We start from the raw sequence: 19,797 nt of genomic DNA, 5'->3' as shown, positions 1-19,797 counted from the left end.
TGAACACTTTACTGTTCACTTCACTGTTTACTTCACTGAACACTTTACTGTTTACTTCACTGAACACTTTACTGTTTACTTCACTGAACACTTTACTGTTCACTTCACCGAACACTTTACTGTTCACTTCACCGAACACTTCACTGTTTACTTCACTGAACACTTTACTGTTTACTTCACTGAACACTTTACTGTTTACTTCACTGAACACTTTACTGTTCACTTCACTGAACACTTTACTGTTCACTTCACTGAACACTTTACTGTTCACTTCACTGAACACTTTACTGTTTACTTCACTGAACACTTTACTGTTCACTTCACCGAACACTTTACTGTTCACTTCACCGAACACTTCACTGTTTACTTCACTGAACACTTTACTGTTTACTTCACTGAACACTTTACTGTTTACTTCACTGAACACTTTACTGTTCACTTCACTGAACACTTTACTGTTCACTTCACTGAACACTTTACTGTTCACTTCACTGAACACTTTACTGTTTTCTTCACTGAACATTTTACTCTTTACTTCACTGAACACTTTACTGTTTACTTCACTGAACACTTTACTGTTCACTTCACTGAACAGTTTACTGTTCACTTCACTGTTTACTTTACTGTTCACTTCACTGTTTACTTCACTGAACACTTTACTGTTTACTTCACCGAACACTTTACTGTTCACTTCACCGAACACTTTACTGTTCACTTCACCGAACACTTCACTGTTTACTTCACTGAAAACTTTACTGTTTACTTCACTGAACACTTTACTGTTCACTTCACCGAAAACTTTACTGTTTACTTCACTGTTTACTTCACTGAACACTTTACTGTTCACTTCACTGTTTACTTCACTGAACACTTTACTGTTCACTTCACTGAACACTTCACTGAACACTTTACTGTTAACTTCACTGAACACTTTACTGTTCACTTCACTGAACACTTTACTGTTCACTTCACTGAACACCTCACTGTTTACTTCACTGAACACTTTAGTGTTCACTTCACTGAACACTTTACTGTTCACTTCACTGAACACTTTACTGTTCACTTCACTGAACACTTTACTGTTCACTTCACTGTTTACTTCACTGAACACTTCACTGTTCACTTCACTGAACACTTCACTGAACACTTTACTGTTAACTTCACTGTTCACTTTACTGTTCACTTCACTGAACACTTTACTGTTCACTTCACTGAAAACTTTACTGTTCACTTCACTGAACACTTTACTGTTCACTTCACTGAACACTTTGCTGTTCACTTCACTGAACACTTTGCTGTTTACTTCACTGAACACTTTACTGTTCACTTCACTGAACACTTTGCTGTTCACTTCACTGAACACTTTGCTGTTTACTTCACTGAACACTTTACTGTTCACTTCACTGAACACTTTACTGTTTACTTCACTGAACACTTTACTGTCCACTTCACTGAACACTTTACTGTTCACTTCACTGTTTACTTCACTGAACACTTTACTGTTTACTTCACTGAACACTTTACTGTTTACTTCACTGTTTACTTCACTGAACACTTTACTGTTTACTTCACTGAACACTTTACTGTTCACTTCACTGAACACTTTACTGTTCACTTCACTGTTTACTTCACTGAACACTTTACTGTTCACTTCACTGTTTACTTCACTGAACACTTTACTGTTTACTTCACTGTTTACTTCACTGAACACTTTACTGTTTACTTCACTGAACACTTTACTGTTTACTTAACTGAACACTTTACTGTTTACTTCACTGAACACTTTACTGTTCACTTCACTGAACACTTTACTGTTCACTTCACTGTTTACTTCACTGAACACTTTACTGTTCACTTCACTGAACACTTTACTGTTTACTTCACTGAACACTTCACTGTTTACTTCACTGAACACTTTACTGTTTACTTAACTGAACACTTCACTGTTTACTTCACTGAACACTTTACTGTTTACTTCACTGAACACTTTACTGTTCACTTCACTGAACACTTTACTGTTCACTTCACTGTTTACTTCACTGAACACTTTACTGTTCACTTCACTGTTTACTTCACTGAACACTTTACTGTTTACTTCACTGAACACTTCACTGTTTACTTCACTGAACACTTTACTGTTTACTTCACTGAACACTTTACTGTTTACTTAACTGAACACTTTACTGTTTACTTCACTGAACACTTTACTGTTCACTTCACTGTTTACTTCACTGAACACTTTACTGTTTACTTCACTGAACACTTCACTGTTTACTTCACTGAACACTTTACTGTTTACTTAACTGAACACTTTACTGTTTACTTAACTGAACACTTTAGTGTTCACTTCACTGAACACTTTAGTGTTCACTTCACTGAACACTTTACTGTTCACTTCACTGAACACTTTACTGTTTACTTCACTGAACACTTTACTGTTTACTTCACTGAACACTTTACTGTTCACTTCACTGCACACTTTACTGTTCACTTCACTGCACAATTTACTGTTCACTTCACTGAACACTTCACTGTTCACTTCACTGAACACTTCACTGTTTACTTCACTGAACACTTTACTGTTCACGTCACTGAACACTTCACTGTTTACTTCACTGAACACTTTACAGTTTACTTCACTGAACACTTTACTGTTTACTTCACTGAACACTTTACTGTCCACTTCACTGAACACTTTACTGTTCACATCATTGAACACTTTACTGTTTACTTCACTGAACACTTTACTGTTCACTTCACTGAACACTTTACCGTTCACTTCACTGAACACTTTACCGTTCACTTACTGAACACTTTACTGTTCACTTCACTGAACACTTCACTGAACACTTTACTGTTTACTTCACTGAACACTTTACTGTTCACTGAACACTTTACTGTTCACTTCACTGAACACTGAACACTTTACTGTTTACTTCACTGAACACTTTACTGTTCACTTCACTGAACACTTTACTGTTCACTGAACACTTTACTGTTCACTCCACTGAACACTGAACACTTTACTGTTCATTTCACTGAACACTGAACACTTTACTGTTTACTTCACTTCACTGAACACTTTACTGTTTACTTCACTGAACACTTTACTGTTTACTTCACTGAACACTTTACTGTTTACTTCACTGAACACTGAACACTTTACTGTTTACTTCACTGAACACTTTACTGTTTACTTCACTTCACTGAACACTTCACTGTTTACTTCACTGAACACTTTACCGTGAATCATTCATTGATCCCAATACGACCTTCAAGGGTTATGGGCTGGAGCCTATCGCAGTGTGTTCGGCTGAGGCGGGGGACGCTCCCGGGACAGGCTTCTCACACACACATCTCACACACCTCTAACACAACTCTCACGCACAAAGTAATAATAAACAACTCTCTTCTTTATTTTGGCTAAAAATAAATCGTCATATATCATGATTTGTATCGATTTATGAAATGAGTGTATCGTTACACCCCTATTTATAGTACTTTTTTGCTATCATTTTATCTAGGAAAATTATATTGTGATAATTACCATTTTATCACCGAGCCCTACTGAAAACTGCTGTTAGAACTACTTGAAAAACCTGAAAAGCACTGATTACCTCATTTGTGTCTTTGTTCTGTTGTATTTATGTGTGCAATTGCTTGTAGTTTGATAACTTGTTCTTTTTATATTAATGATTGCTTAATAATCTTTGAAGTTTATATTAGCAAGTAGTTTTAGCTCTATTGAAGAATTTAGCTCTATTGAGAATTTCACTGGTATCTAAAATGTTGGCCTTATTTATTTATATAATACAATTAATAATATATAATAAAAGGTTACAAGGGTGAAAAACAAGAAGTATTTTATTTATTTATTACTTTTTTGTGGTGGTGCCAGTGAAAATGATTAATTGAACCGAATTGATAATGTAATAGAGTTGAGACATGGTCTCTACACCCGGCCCTGATCAGATGCTGAGTCTCAGAGCACAGGCCTGTGGGTCAGCTGACCAGAGGCAGATCTGAACATCACTCACATCAGGTGTAAACAATCTGATCTCACGGGTGTTTTTGCTGGTTGCATGCATGTGTGAGGGAGATGAAGTGTAAAAGAAAGCGACGTCACCTGTAGAAGCGCAGAGCGATCTCTGGCTGGTCTGTGTAGAAATGATTGCTGCCGATACAGGCGATGGCCTCCACGTGTGTGTTGTCCTGCTTCAGGACCTCTTTATAATATTCAGTGGCCGAGATCACGTTATTCATTTCCTGGAGGACAGAGTTAGACAGATCAACCCAAAGTTTATTCAGCGATGTGAAGATAAAGAGAAATACCTCATGTATACGTGCGATCCCCGTGAGCAGCGTGACTTCGGCGGGGAAGTGATCCAAGCCCTTCTTAAACACATTCAGAGCCGTGATGGGCTGATCCAGACGCTGGTACACCTGCACACACACACACACACACACACACTCTTACTGGGCTTCCTGGGATACAGGCACCTGAGCTGTAGCACTAACCCTCACACACCTTGGCCAGGTAGAGGTAGGAGTCCACGAACTCCTGCTGAGCGAGCGCGGACCGGAACTGCTTCTCAGCTTCACGAAGCAAACCCAGTCTACAAACACAAGCATACTCGCACTTCATTGGACATTAAAAAAACAAACAAAATCTCTTAATGCTTCATACATATTTCTGTAAAACAGGCTGCGTTTACACAGGCACAAAAATCCGATCTTTTATTCACATCTGACACAGATCGGGATTTGTTACACACGTGTAAACTCAAATATCCACACGAGATCCGATCTGAGCCACTTCCAAATGGGGTTTTAAATCAGAGACATATCCGATATCTGGACATCAGACCTCTAAACACACATATCGATATCTGGACATCAGACATCTAAACACACATATCGATATCTGGACATCAGACATCTAAACACACATATCAATATCTGGACATCAGACATCTAAACACACATATCCGATATCTGGACATCAGACCTCTAAACACACATATCGATATCTGGACATCAGACCTCTAAACACACATATCGATATCTGGACATCAGACATCTAAACACACATATCGATATCTGGACATCAGACATCTAAACACACATATCGATATCTGGACATCAGACCTTTAAACACACATATCAATATCTGGACATCAGACCTCTAAACACACATATCGATATCTGGACATCAGACATCTAAACACACATACCCGATATCTGGACATCAGACATCTAAACACACATATCGATATCTGGACATCAGACATCTAAACACACATATCGATATCTGGACATCAGACATCTAAACACACATATCGATATCTGGACATCAGACCTCTAAACACACATATCGATATCTGGACATCAGACCTCTAGACACACATACCCGATATCTGGACATCAGACATCTAAACACACATATCGATATCTGGACATCAGACCTCTAAACACACATATCAATATCTGGACATCAGACCTCTAAACACACATACCCGATATCTGGACATCAGACCTCTAAACACACATATCGATATCTGGACATCAGACATCTAAACACACATATCGATATCTGGACATCAGACATCTAAACACACATATCGATATCTGGACATCAGACCTCTAAACACACATATCGATATCTGGACATCAGACATCTAAACACACATATCGATATCTGGACATCAGACCTCTAAACACACATACCCGTTATCTGGACACCAGACCTCTAAACACACATATCGATATCTGGACATCAGACCTCTAAACACACATATCGATATCTGGACATCAGACCTCTAAACACACATATCAATATCTGGACATCAGACATCTAAACACACATATCGATATCTGGACATCAGACCTCTAAACACACATATCAATATCTGGACATCAGACATCTAAACACACATATCGATATCTGGACATCAGACCTCTAAACACACATATCGATATCTGGACATCAGACCTCTAAACACACATACCCGATATCTGGACATCAGACCTCTAAACACACATATCGATATCTGGACATCAGACCTCTAAACACACATATCGATATCTGGACATCAGACCTCTAAACACACATACCCGATATCTGGACATCAGACATCTAAACACACATATCAATATCTGGACATCAGACCTCTAAACACACATATCGATATCTGGACATCAGACCTCTAAACACACATATCGATATCTGGACATCAGACCTCTAAACACACATACCCGATATCTGGACATCAGACCTCTAAACACACATATCGATATCTGGACATCAGACCTCTAAACACACATATCGATATCTGGACATCAGACCTCTAGACACACATACCCGATATCTGGACATCAGACATCTAAACACACATATCGATATCTGGACATCAGACATCTAAACACACATACCCGATATCTGGACATCAGACCTCTAAACACACTATCGATATCTTGACATCAGACCTCTAAACACACATATCGATATCTGGACATCAGACCTCTAGACACACATACCCGATATCTGGACATCAGACATCTAAACACACATATCGATATCTGGACATCAGACCTCTAAACACACATACCCGATATCTGGATATCAGACCTCTAAACACACATATCCGATATCTGGACATCAGACATCTAAACACACATATCCGATATCTGGACATCAGACATCTAAACACACATATCGATATCTGGACATCAAACATCTAAACACACATATCGATATCTGGACATCAAACATCTAAACACACATATTGATATCTGGACATCTGACCTCTAAACACACATATCGATATCTGGACATCAGACCTCTAAACACACATATCGATATCTGGACATCAGACATCTAAACACACATATCGATATCTGGACATCAGACCTCTAAACACACATATCCGATATCTGGACATCAGACCTCTAAACACACATATCCGATATCTGGACATCAGACCTCTAAACACACATATCCGATATCTGGACATCAGACATCTAAACACACATATCGATATCTGGACATCAGACCTCTAAACACACATATCCGATATCTGGACATCAGACCTCTAAACACACATATCGATATCTGGACATCAGACCTCTAAACACACATATCGATATCTGGACATCAGACCTCTAAACACACATATCGATATCTGGACATCAGACCTCTAAACACACATACCCGATATCTGGACATCAGACATCTAAACACACATATCGATATCTGGACATCAGACCTCTAAACACACATTCCCGATATCTGGACATCAGACATCTAAACACACATATCGATATCTGGACATCAGACATCTAAACACACATACCCGATATCTGGACATCAGACCTCTAAACACACATATCGATATCTGGACATCAGACCTCTAAACACACATATCGATATCTGGACATCAGACCTCTAAACACACATATCGATATCTGGACATCAGACCTCTAAACACACATATCGATATCTGGACATCAGACCTCTAGACACACATATCGATATCTGGACATCAGACATCTAAACACACATACCCGATATCTGGACATCAGACCTCTAAACACACATATCGATATCTGGACATCAGACCTCTAAACACACATACCCGATATCTGGACATCAGACCTCTAAACACACATACCCGATATCTGGACATCAGACCTCTAAACACACATATCGATATCTTGACATCAGACCTCTAAACACACATATCGATATCTGGACATCAGACCTCTAGACACACATACCCGATATCTGGACATCAGACATCTAAACACACATATCGATATCTGGACATCAGACCTCTAAACACACATACCCGATATCTGGATATCAGACCTCTAAACACACATATCCGATATCTGGACATCAGACATCTAAACACACATATCCGATATCTGGACATCAGACATCTAAACACACATATCGATATCTGGACATCAGACATCTAAACACACATATCGATATCTGGACATCAGACATCTAAACACACATATCAATATCTGGACATCAGACCTCTAAACACACATATCGATATCTGGACATCAGACATCTAAACACACATATCGATATCTGGACATCAGACATCTAAACACACATATCGATATCTGGACATCAGACATCTAAACACACATATCGATATCTGGACATCAGACCTCTAAACACACATATCGATATCTGGACATCAGACCTCTAAACACACGTATCGATATCTGGACATCAGACATCTAAACACACATATCGATATCTGGACATCAGACATCTAAACACACGTACCCGATTCCCCTTTGAATTCAAGCCACCACAAGGCGATCACCGAAAATCATTTTGGGCGGAAATTAATGTAAACACAGATATTGTATTCCAGTCCTGTCTGAAGTGAGTGTAAAGAGGCGGATCTGTGCATCAGACGTGCAGTGTGAACGCAGCCACAGTTCCTGAAAGCCCATCAGGAGCTGCCGCTGACTCTGACCTGTAATAGCACTTCCCCAGCTGGACCTTCCACCACCAGTCCCTGAACTGAGCGTGCTCAGTGGCCGCCGCCGCCAGGTCCAGCGCCTGCACGCGGGGAGACTGAAGCATTAGTGTCCGATACACAGAAAACAGACATTACCACAACACCATACGAGGCCTACTTACATGTTTCACATCATTTTCATGATGAAAGATGTATTCAAACAAGGTCTTGTGTTTGAGGAGGAGAGACAGAGTAAATAAATGACATTATTTTAATATATGATTTCAGCGAGTCATTAAACAAAGACATGATGATTGTGTGCTAATAATATTAGATCACAGATATTACATTACATCATAATTAAAAGGAATTACTAATACACAAAGTAACTTTTTCCAGAAAGATCAAAGAAGTTTGCCATGCACCTGATGTCGTGAGGCTAGCCTACCTTGGCCATGTTGGGTCTCTTGGCGTACTTGGCGAGGTTTATCCTGGAGAGGTTGATGAAGGGTCCATCGGGGTGCGTTAGCATGGAGGCCTGAGATGAGGACAGAAGCACAGGATCAGGACAGTGTGTGTGTGTGTGTGTGTGTTTGTGTGTGTGTGTGTGTGTGTGCAGCGACTCAAGCAAGGGTTACTCCTACCTAGGGCTGAACCATTTGGGAAAATAATCGAATTGTGATTTTTTTTAACTAATACTGCGATTGAATATATGACCAAATATGTATTTAAGCTCTTTATCTTCTGTATTATTCAACAAGGACAAGCATTGTATAGTAGGGATGGGAATCTTTAGGCCCCTCATGATCCGATTCCTAAACCGATTCTTGATCTACTTTTTTCTTATTAATTAATCTTAATAAAACTTAAAATCTTTTTTGTTTAATTACATATGTAAATATAAGTACTTTTAAAAATAATTACACATTAAAATCTTTAATTAAAACAATGTTAAGAATTTTAAATAGGCTACATAAACTAATATAGCTTCAAAACATAAAAGCTAGTAAATATAAAAATATATATTACAAGCAATAAACAAGTGCCTTCAGTATTTAAGAGTAGGCTGAACGTTTTCCTTTCGAGAGCTGCGAGTGATTCTTCTTTCTCAGTTTAGATACGATAATCTGGATTCAGTCACACTAATGCACAGATCTCTTTTGAAATATAAGATGTGGTCTGTCCTGTCTATTTAATCCCTTAAGATATAACTGACTGTGTTTACATTAATTTCGCATCATAAAAGCGCTTTGAGATGCAAGTAAATTTAACCACGTAGACACACGGCGCGAGAGCTCTTCACAAAGCGCGCGAGTATTGAAATCGAAAGCAGCCTTCTGTCAGTGAGTTTCATATTTTTGATATATAAGCATTGCATCAAGGACCCTGTGCAATGAAGCCGCGAATGTCCCTGTAATTCCCTTCAGCCTTTCTGAACTCTATGAAAGATTATTTTATGGAAGATTCGAGTGGTGTGTGCGTGAGGAATGGAAAGTAAGCAGAATACGGGTGTTTCTAAAGCACACGCAGCTTCATCACACATCTGTGTTTAAAAACTAAGCTCAGAATCCATCCTGAATCGCTGGAGAGAGAATCTATAACACAATATCACATATATTAAACATAAACTGCTGTTTCCTGCAGGCCAGGCCTGTGCGTAACGTGCCGAGTGCTTTACTCTCACGTGTCACGTGACAGAGTGCTCGTACCGTTCCCAGCCGCACGAGTCTCCCCGAGGCGCTGGTGCCGGGCCGGGCCGAGCTGGCGGTGCGAGGGGTTCTGATGGCCTGCTCCATGGTCTCGGGTCTGCCCGTCAGTGTGCTGGGTCTCACGAACCCTGTGATGGGCCGGCCCGACTGAGTCATGGGTCTGCGCACATTACACAGGTGAAGCACAGGTGAGCTTATGCCAAACACAACATTAAAGGGTTTGTTCACACAAAAATGTAAATCCTGTCAGTAATTACTCTCCCTCATGTTGTTCAACCCCGTAAGACTTCCGTTCTTCGAGACACTAATGAAGATATTTTTGATGAGATCTGAGATAGGCTGCTAAGTAATTGAAACTTGAAACAAAAAATTAGTAAAGACATTGTTAAAATAGTCCAAATGACTACAGTGCCTCAACATTAAGTTTTTCAAGCGACGAGAATACTTTTTGTGCGCAAAAACAAACAACAATGATGTCCAGGTGGACAACTCTCACAAAGATGCGTTCTGTGTCCGAGTTCCTTCTTAAAAATGCAAGTTTTTAATGCAAGTTTCTTTACAGCCACTGTGTTTAACCACACCTGCAGTCATCACATAATACTGCTATACTGCTAAAGGGGTTTTACAGCTACATTATGATACTTTTTTGTTTGAAATTAGCAAAATTTAAATAATGAGGGATAAATCCTTCTTTCAAAGGGTGTTTTTGCCAAACCTCATTTAACAGCTTGAAGCTAAAAGCTTTTAGCCACAACAAATGAGCAACACATGAATCATTTGAAGGAATCACTGATTTTATATTAGAGCAGTACGATTAGGGGAAAATGTTACATTGTGATTATTAAGGTCAATTTTGCGATTGGGATGTAATAAACAAAAGGTTTCATGACTCAACTAACTTGCTTGGTTCTCAAGGAAAATGCACACAGATTAGTGATAAAGCTGAAATGTGTATTTCTCAACTCAAACTAGCAACAACAACTAAATGCACAAAGTTTTCAAATTAAAGTAATATATTATTGTATAAAATAAATAGACCAATAAATAAGAAAATCTGTATGCTCATGAAAATAATATATTTTGAACACTCTGCCCAGACGAACAGGGATATTTAAGCATTAATTTATGAAAACGGTGATTTCTTTATATCTCTGTGAAGACTTTACATATGGCGCGACACTGGCAAACACATCTGTAATTGTGGTTTGTTCAGTTGGGCTTACAGGTTGTCCTTGGTTTTGTCCAGCTGTCTCTTTACTAATCTGGCTTTCACCGTCATGCATTCATCATACTCTTCTGTGTGCTGTTTCAGGTGCTGATATAGATTTGTCGTGTTGCAACGTGATGTAGCAACTTTAATTTTACAAATGCTCTGCTCGGTGTCGGTTATCTTATAGCTGAAAGATGGCCATCTAACCGATCGCAGCCTTTTGCATCATATAATCGCATAGGCGATTGCGATATGATTAATCGTGCAGCACTATTTTATAAAGAATAAGTCAAAACAACATATATGCGACTCACCTACTCATAAGACCTAGTTATTCAGATGTCTGTCTTTATTTATTGGAGGAAGTTTTGGCGTCATCAGAGACGTTTGCAATGATAAGAAGATCAGTGTGGAGACAGATACGCCTCACACCATCACATTCATCCAGAGCCAAACCAAAACACTGGGATCTGCAGCTTTATGCTTTAATAGCGAGAGGGACGAAGGTTACAGTGTAGCTTTAAACAGCAGAGGTCAGAGGTCACCTGACAGCTGGAGTGGGCGCTCCGCCCTGGCTCGTTCCAAGAAGTCTCAGCGATGTTCCTGGACCTGACAAAACCAAAACAAGAGGGAGAACGTCAGTTCCTGCAGATGTAAAGCCCTGAACATCTGCGTCAGAGGCTTAGAGACAGTAGGGGGCGCTGTCACACAATCTCCTGATCAAAACACAGGAGAATCAGCAGGAACAAGCCGTGAAGCATTGCTGTAGTCTTTGATGAATAAGCTATTTTCTCAGTGTTTTGTTCTAAATGTTGCTTTTTTTAATGAAACTTACCCACAAGTGTTGATAAAAAAAAATGCACGAAGCTAGAATAAAACAGGTGTTTTGTTTAAAAGCAGAGGCTCTGTTCTTTCTTTTGATATATTGCTTATTCAGATATTCAAACAACAAAATATTCTAAAGGCCACACTTTTGTGAAAATGATCAAAAATGCTGCTGGTGGCTGAACACTTTCTTATAAAATGCTGACGAGGAAAGAAGTGCAGTTCCTGTAAAGGCCTAAAGATGAATGCGTGTTGATGTATGTGTGATGTGTGTGTGCATGACTTTACTCACGTGCCACCTGGGCAATGGAGCTCTCGTCCAACATCATCTCAGCGATGCCCTCCTGATCCACCTCCACCTCATCCACCAACACCATCTCCGTCAGAGCCCGAGTCTTCAAGCTCCACGCCGCCTGCAACATCATCATACTCTTCATCATCATCACCATCATCATCATACTCTTCTTCATCATTATCATACTCTTTATCATCATCATCCTCATCATCATCATCATATTCTTCATCATCATACTCTTCTTCATCATCAAACTCTTCATCATTATACTCTTCATCCAGGGTTTTTCCTGGATAGAGAATTATGAGGCGGCCGCCTCCGTCAAATTTCGTGCCGCATCTGACTGTCGACAAAACTCAAGACAGGAAATCACATGATTAGATACCCCTTTTCCACCGACATGGTTCCGTTGCGGGTCCATTCTTAAACCGTTCCGTGCATTTCGACTGCATCAGAAAAGCACTAAAGCCGGGCCCGGGGCTCAGGGTAAATTTCTGCAAAAGCGCACGAGCCCCTGCCCCTCTTCAACTAGGGCTGTCGCGGTGAAGGAATTTCCCTTGCGGTAATTTTGAGTGGCTCAATAGCGCGATATGCGGTTTTACCGCCATTTATTTATTTGTTGCTATATAAATACGTGTTATGATGTGGTCAGCATACACAAAAACAATGTAACCAATGTAACTGAAACTAAACAGCGTCTCTGCGCATTGAAAGACTGTCACTCAGCGCGCAGTTGTTATGCCAACGGACTGTCTTTGAGTGAGTCATTAAACCGTTCATTCAACAAAAACGTTCAAAATAGCTGATCCTTAAATGATAGATGTAATGAAACAAGGTGTTCATTATTTTTTAACTTTGAGCTCCACTTTTCAAGGCTCAGCTGGCCAGCAATGCTTCACTTTTGGGCAAAGCTGAAGCAATGCTTCACTTAATAGAGACCAATGGCATTGATTCAATGCGTGACTCGCTGCTTTCCCCCACGGCTTCCTCGCGCTTTGTAATGCTGACCAGCGCTGACGCCATTCATGGTAAATACCCTTACACGTTAAAAGGACGATAGCCTACAACAAATATTTCGTTTCCTTGGAAACGGTAACCTTTTCACGAATATACATGACTTGACTTCACAGACGCAGGTAATCGCACGCACTCAGTCGAACACATTCACTGTCTGTTTAGGCTTAAGTCCAAATCCAATAATGAACACTGGACCCGAGTCTGCGCAGTAGTGAACGCTGGACCAGAGTCTGCGCAGTAGTGAACGCTGGACCAGAGTCTGCAGAGTAGTGAACACTGGACCAGAGTCTGCGCAGTAGTGAACACTGGACCTGAGTCTGCGCAGTAGTGAACGCTGGACCAGAGTCTGCGCAGTAATGAACACTGGACCCGAGTCTGCGGAGTAGTGAACGCTGGACCAGAGTCTGCGCAGTAGTGAACGCTGGACCAGAGTCTGCACAGTAGTGAACGCTGGATCCGAGTCTGTGCAGTAGTGAATGCTGGACCAGAGTCTGCGCAGTAGTGAACACTGGACCAGAGTCTGCACAGTAGTGAACGCTGGACCAGAGTCTGCACAGTAGTGAATGCTGGACCAGAGTCTGTGCAGTAGTGAATGCTGGACCAGAGTCTGTGCAGTAGTGAACGCTGGACCAGAGTCTGCACAGTAGTGAATGCTGGACCAGAGTCTGTGCAGTAGTGAATGCTGGACCAGAGTCTGTGCAGTAGTGAATGCTGGACCAGAGTCTGCGCAGTAGTGAACACTGGACCAGAGTCTGCACAGTAGTGAACGCTGGACCCGAGTCTGCACAGTAGTGAACGCTGGACCAGAGTCTGCAGAGTAGTGAACACTGGACCAGAGTCTGCGCAGTAGTGAACACTGGACCTGAGTCTGCGCAGTAGTGAACGCTGGACCAGAGTCTGCGCAGTAATGAACACTGGACCCGAGTCTGCGGAGTAGTGAACGCTGGACCAGAGTCTGCGCAGTAGTGAACGCTGGACCAGAGTCTGCACAGTAGTGAACGCTGGATCCGAGTCTGTGCAGTAGTGAATGCTGGACCAGAGTCTGCGCAGTAGTGAACACTGGACCAGAGTCTGCACAGTAGTGAACGCTGGACCCGAGTCTGCGCAGTAGTGAACGCTGACCCGAGTCTGCGGAGTAGTGAACGCTGGACCAGAGTCTGCACAGTAGTGAACGCTGGACCCGAGTCTGCACAGTAGTGAACGCTGGACCCGAGTCTGTGCAGTAGTGAACGCTGGACTAGAGTCTGCGCAGTAGTGAACGCTGGACCAGAGTCTGCACAGTAGTGAACGCTGGACCCGAGTCTGTGCAGTAGTGAACGCTGACCCGAGTCTGCGCAGTAGTGAACACTGGACCAGAGTCTGCGCAGTAGTGAACGCTGGATCTGAGTCTGTGCAGTACTGAACGCTGGATCTGAGTCTGCGCAGTAGTGAACGCTGGACCAAAGTCTGCGAAGTAGTGAACGCTGGACCAGAGTCTGCGTAGTAGTGAACGCTGGACCCGAGTCTGCGCAGTAGTGAACACTGGACCAGAGTCTGCGCAGTAGTGAACACTTGACCAGAGTCGGCGCAGTAGTGAATGCTGGACCCGAGTCTGTGCAGTAGTGAACGCTGGACCAGAGTCTGCGCAGTAGTGAACGCTGGACAAATGTCTGCGAAGTAGTGAACACTGGACCAGAGTCTGCGCAGTAGTGAACGCTGGACCCGAGTCTGCATAGTAGTGAACACTTGACCAGAGTCTGGTCCAGTAGTGGACGCTGGATCTGAGTCTGTGCAGTACTGAACGCTGGATCTGAGTCTTTGCAGTAGTGAACGCTGGACCAAAGTCTGCGAAGTAGTGAACGCTGGACCAGAGTCTGCGCAGTAGTGAACGTTGGACCAGAGTCTGCGCAGTAGTGAACGCTTGACCCGAGTCTGCATAGTAGTGAACACTTGACCAGAGCCGGCGCAGTAGTGAACGCTGGACCGGAGTCTGCACAGTAGTGAACACTGGACCAGAGTCTGCGCAGTAGTGAATGCTGGACAAAAGTCTGCGAAGTAGTGAAAGCTGGACCAAAGTCTGCGCAGTAGTGAACGCTGGACCAGAGTCCGCGCAGTAGTAAACACTGGAACAAAGTCTGCGAAGTAGTGAACGCTGGACCAGAGTCTGCGCAGTAGTGAACGCTGGACCTGAGTCTGCACAGTAGTGAACACTGGACCAAAGTCTGCGAAGTAGTGAACGCTGGACCAGAGTCTGCGCAATAATGAACACTGGACCCGAGTCTGCGCAGTAGTGAACGCTGGACCCGAGTCTGCGCAGTAGTGAACGCTGGACCAGAGTCTGCGCAGTAGTGAACGCTGGACCAGAGTCTGCAGAGTAGTGAACGCTGGACCAGAGTCTGCGCAGTAGTGAACACTGGACCTGAGTCTGCGCAGTAGTGAACGCTGGACCAGAGTCTGCGCAGTAATGAACACTGGACCCGAGTCTGCGGAGTAGTGAACGCTGGACCAGAGTCTGCGCAGTAGTGAACGCGGGACCAGAGTCTGCACAGTATTGAATGCTCGACCAGAGCTGCGCAGTAGTGAACGCTGGACCAGAGTCTGCACAGTAGTGAACGCTGGACCCGAGTCTGCGCAGTAGTGAACACTGGACCAGAGTCTGCGCAGAAGAGGACCCTGGACCCGAGTCTGCACAGTAGTGAACACTTGACCAGAGTCTGCGTAGTAGTGAATGCTGGACCAGAGTCTGCACAGTAGTGAACGCTGACCCGAGTCTGTGCAGCAGTGAATACTGGACCAGAGTCTGTGCAGTAGTGAACGCTGGATCTGAGTCTGCGCAGTAGTGAACGCTGGATCTGAGTCTGCGCAGAAGTGAACGCTGGATCTGAGTCTGCGCAGTAGTGAACGCTGGTTCAAAGTCTGCGCAGTAGTGAACGCTGGATCTGAGTCTGCACAGTAGTGAACGCTGGACCAGAGTCTAAGCAGTAGTGACCGCTGGACCAGAGTCTGCACAGTAGTGAACACTGGACCAGAGTCTGCGCAGTAGTGAACGCTGGATCTAAGTCTGCGCAGTAGTGAACACTGGACCAGAGTTTGCAAAGTAGTGAACGCTGGATCTGAGTCTGCGCAGTAGCGAACGCTGGATCTGAGTCTGCGCAGTAGTAAACGCTGGACCAGAGTCTGCGCAGTGGTGAACGCTGGACCAGAGTCTGTACAGTAATGAACACTGGACCAGAGTCCACGCAGTAGTGAACGCTGGATCTGAGTCTGCCCAGCAGTGAACGCTGGATCAGAGTCTGCGCAGTAGTGAATGCTGGACTAGAGTCTGCGTAGTAGTGAACACTGGACCAGAGTCTGCGCAGTAGTGAACGCTGGACTAGAGTCTGCACAGTAATGAACACTGGACCAGAGTCCGCGCAGTAGTGAACACTGGACCAGAGTCTGCACAGTAATGAACACTGGACCAGAGTCCGCGCAGTAGTGAACGCTGGATCTGAGTCTGCGCAGCAGTGAACGCTGGATCATAGTCTGCGCAGTAGTGAACGCTGGACTAGAGTCTGCGCAGTAGTGAACGCTGGACTAGAGTCTGCGCAGTAGTGAACGCTGGACCAGAGTCTGCAAAGTAGTGAACGCTGGATCTGAGTCTGCGCTTTAGTGAACACTGGACCTGAGTCTGCGCAGTAGTGAACGCTGGACCAGAGTCTGCGCAGTAATGAACACTGGACCCGGGTCTGCGGAGTAGTGAACGCTGGATCTGAGTCTGCGCAGTAGTGAACGCTGGATCTGAGTCTGCGCAGTAGTGAACGCTGGTTCAAAGTCTGCGCAGTAGTGAACGCTGGATCTGAGTCTGCACAGTAGTGAACGCTGGACCAGAGTCTAAGCAGTAGTGACCGCTGGACCAGAGTCTGCACAGTAGTGAACACTGGACCAGAGTCTGCGCAGTAGTGAACGCTGGATCTGAGTCTGCGCAGTAGTGAACACTGGACCAGAGTTTGCAAAGTAGTGAACGCTGGATCTGAGTCTGCGCAGTAGCGAACGCTGGATCTGAGTCTGCGCAGTAGTAAACGCTGGACCAGAGTCTGCGCAGTGGTGAACGCTGGACCAGAGTCTGTACAGTAATGAACACTGGACCAGAGTCCGCGCAGTACTGAACGCTGGATCTGAGTCTGCGCAGCAGTGAACGCTGGATCAGAGTCTGCGCAGTAGTGAATGCTGGACTAGAGTCTGCGTAGTAGTGAACACTGGACTAGAGTCTGCGCAGTAGTGAACGCTGGACTAGAGTCTGCACAGTAATGAACACTGGACCAGAGTCCGCGCAGTAGTGAACACTGGACCAGAGTCTGCACAGTAATGAACACTGGACCAGAGTCCGCGCAGTAGTGAACACTGGACCAGAGTCCGCGCAGTAGTGAACGCTGGATCTGAGTCTGCGCAGCAGTGAACGCTGGATCATAGTCTGCGCAGTAGTGAACGCTGGACTAGAGTCTGCGAAGTAGTGAACGCTGGACTAGAGTCTGCGCAGTAGTGAACGCTGGACCAGAGTCTGCAAAGTAGTGAACGCTGGATCTGAGTCTGCGCAGTAGTGAACGCTGGATCTGAGTCTGCGCAGCAGTGAACGCTGGACTGGAGTCTGCGCAGTAGTGAACGCTGGACTAGAGTCTGCAAAGTAGTGAACGCTGGACTAGAGTCTGCGCAGTAGTGAACGCTGGACCAGAGTCTGCAAAGTAGTGAACGCTGGATCTGAGTCTGCGCAGTAGTGAACGCTGGATCTGAGTCTGCGCAGCAGTGAACGCTGGACTGGAGTCTGCGCAGTAGTGAACGCTGGACTAGAGTCTGCGCAGTAGTGAACGCTGGATCTGAGTCTGCGCAGTAGTGAACGCTGGACCAGAGTCTGCAAAGTAGTGAACGCTGGACCAGAGTCTGCGCAGTAGTGAACACTGGACCTGAGTCTGCGCAGTAGTGAACGCTGGACCAGAGTCTGCACAGTAATGAACACTGGACCAGAGTCTGCGCAGTAGTGAACTAGTGCTGCACGATTAATCATATCTAAATCGCAATCGCAATGTCAAGCCTAGCGTATGTGATTATACAGGGTATCTGCCCACTTTTGAAAGTCAAATTCAAGGCCTTTTTAAGAGCCGAAGAAATCAAAATTAATACCTTACATTAGGGGTGCGTAATATTGACAAAAATATGTCTCGATATTTTCAAAGTTTTGTTGAAGGATTAAGGCCCGTTCACACCAAGCACGATAACTATAAAGATAACGATAAAGATAACTATATAAGCGTCCACACCAACGACCGATAACGGTCTTTTAATTCTAAGCACGGGCGCGCCCGCGCTGCGGTTTCAAAGTAGCAAAAATGGATGACCTGCTGCTGCTTTACGTTACACAAAAATATCAAAAGAAAAACAGGCGCTTTTGGATACACGATATCCTTAAAAGACGAGAGGAGTTGGGAGAATTCGAAAATTGTTGTTTACAACATGTCATTGAATATGTTTTTGCGGTTCTTATTGCCTTTACACGTCTTTGCCAGCAGATGTCCTCAGCCAGCATGCTATGTTCCGAGCGCATCTAAACAGTGAATCTAGCAAGTGTAATCGATCTAATGTAACAGTGAATTTAGCTGACGAAGTCAACGATGGGATAAAAACATCGCCTAGTCAACACCTTTATTTTGTATACAACGCCTTTTTCACTGCAACTTCAGCAATCTTGTCAAAACTAGCGCTGGATAGCCTACCTGAAGTAATTTTGTTACACTATGCTAAACTGCATAATATCTCATCGTTAAAACTTCTCACCATTTATTCCCAGGATACGACCGATTGCTTTCCATATATCCATCTTTTTTAACGTATCCTTGAAAAGGGGGTTTGACTTGTCAAACAGTGGAGGATTTTTTGTACCTCGAAGATTAACTTCTCTGCAATGTCATCTGCCATTTTAAATGCACGAGACCTTTAAATTAGAATGGATTCTGATTGGCTGTCAGTGTTTATCGTTCGACAGCTGGAAAAAAATCCTTCTGAAAGTGATCACAACGATATCGTTCCTCATATCTTTATCGTTATAGTTGTGGTGTGAACTTTGTTATTCTTTAATATGGAGAACGATTTTTAGAATTATATCTTTATCGTTATCTTTATAGTTATCGTGCTTGGTGTGAACGGGCCTAAGTCTATATTTAATTTATAATTTATGCAGCGCAGACTGCTTGATAACTTTATTCAATTTCTGTATGTCCTACCTGTTAGACCGGAAGGTCACAG

At 43.3% G+C, this 19,797-nt stretch overlaps 1 protein-coding gene across 2 annotated transcripts in view; it reads right to left on the bottom strand.

The window, feature by feature from the left end:
- ttc8 (tetratricopeptide repeat domain 8) overlaps window positions 1-19,797 on the bottom strand; it is a 40,264-nt gene that overhangs the window by 18,509 nt on the left and 1,958 nt on the right. For both annotated transcript variants that reach the window (XM_077240202.1, XM_077240203.1), the window contains exons 3-11: window positions 12,523-12,643; window positions 11,951-12,014; window positions 10,196-10,355; window positions 8,935-9,024; window positions 8,669-8,713; window positions 8,502-8,587; window positions 4,529-4,616; window positions 4,333-4,443; window positions 4,127-4,266 (exon numbers count right to left, since the gene is read on the bottom strand). In XM_077240202.1, the coding sequence (XP_077096317.1) occupies window positions 4,127-4,266; window positions 4,333-4,443; window positions 4,529-4,616; window positions 8,502-8,587; window positions 8,669-8,713; window positions 8,935-9,024; window positions 10,196-10,355; window positions 11,951-12,014; window positions 12,523-12,643 (905 nt within the window). The remainder of the gene's footprint in view (window positions 1-4,126; window positions 4,267-4,332; window positions 4,444-4,528; window positions 4,617-8,501; window positions 8,588-8,668; window positions 8,714-8,934; window positions 9,025-10,195; window positions 10,356-11,950; window positions 12,015-12,522; window positions 12,644-19,797) is intronic.

This window comes from Siphateles boraxobius, unplaced genomic scaffold (genome assembly GCF_051911475.1).
Source record: "Siphateles boraxobius isolate OS27281-9 unplaced genomic scaffold, OSU_SipBor_1 22, whole genome shotgun sequence".
Taxonomy (NCBI): domain Eukaryota; kingdom Metazoa; phylum Chordata; class Actinopteri; order Cypriniformes; family Leuciscidae; genus Siphateles; species Siphateles boraxobius.
The sequence above is the reverse complement of the archived record's forward strand: the minus strand, read 5'-3'. Positions and strand labels throughout refer to the sequence as shown.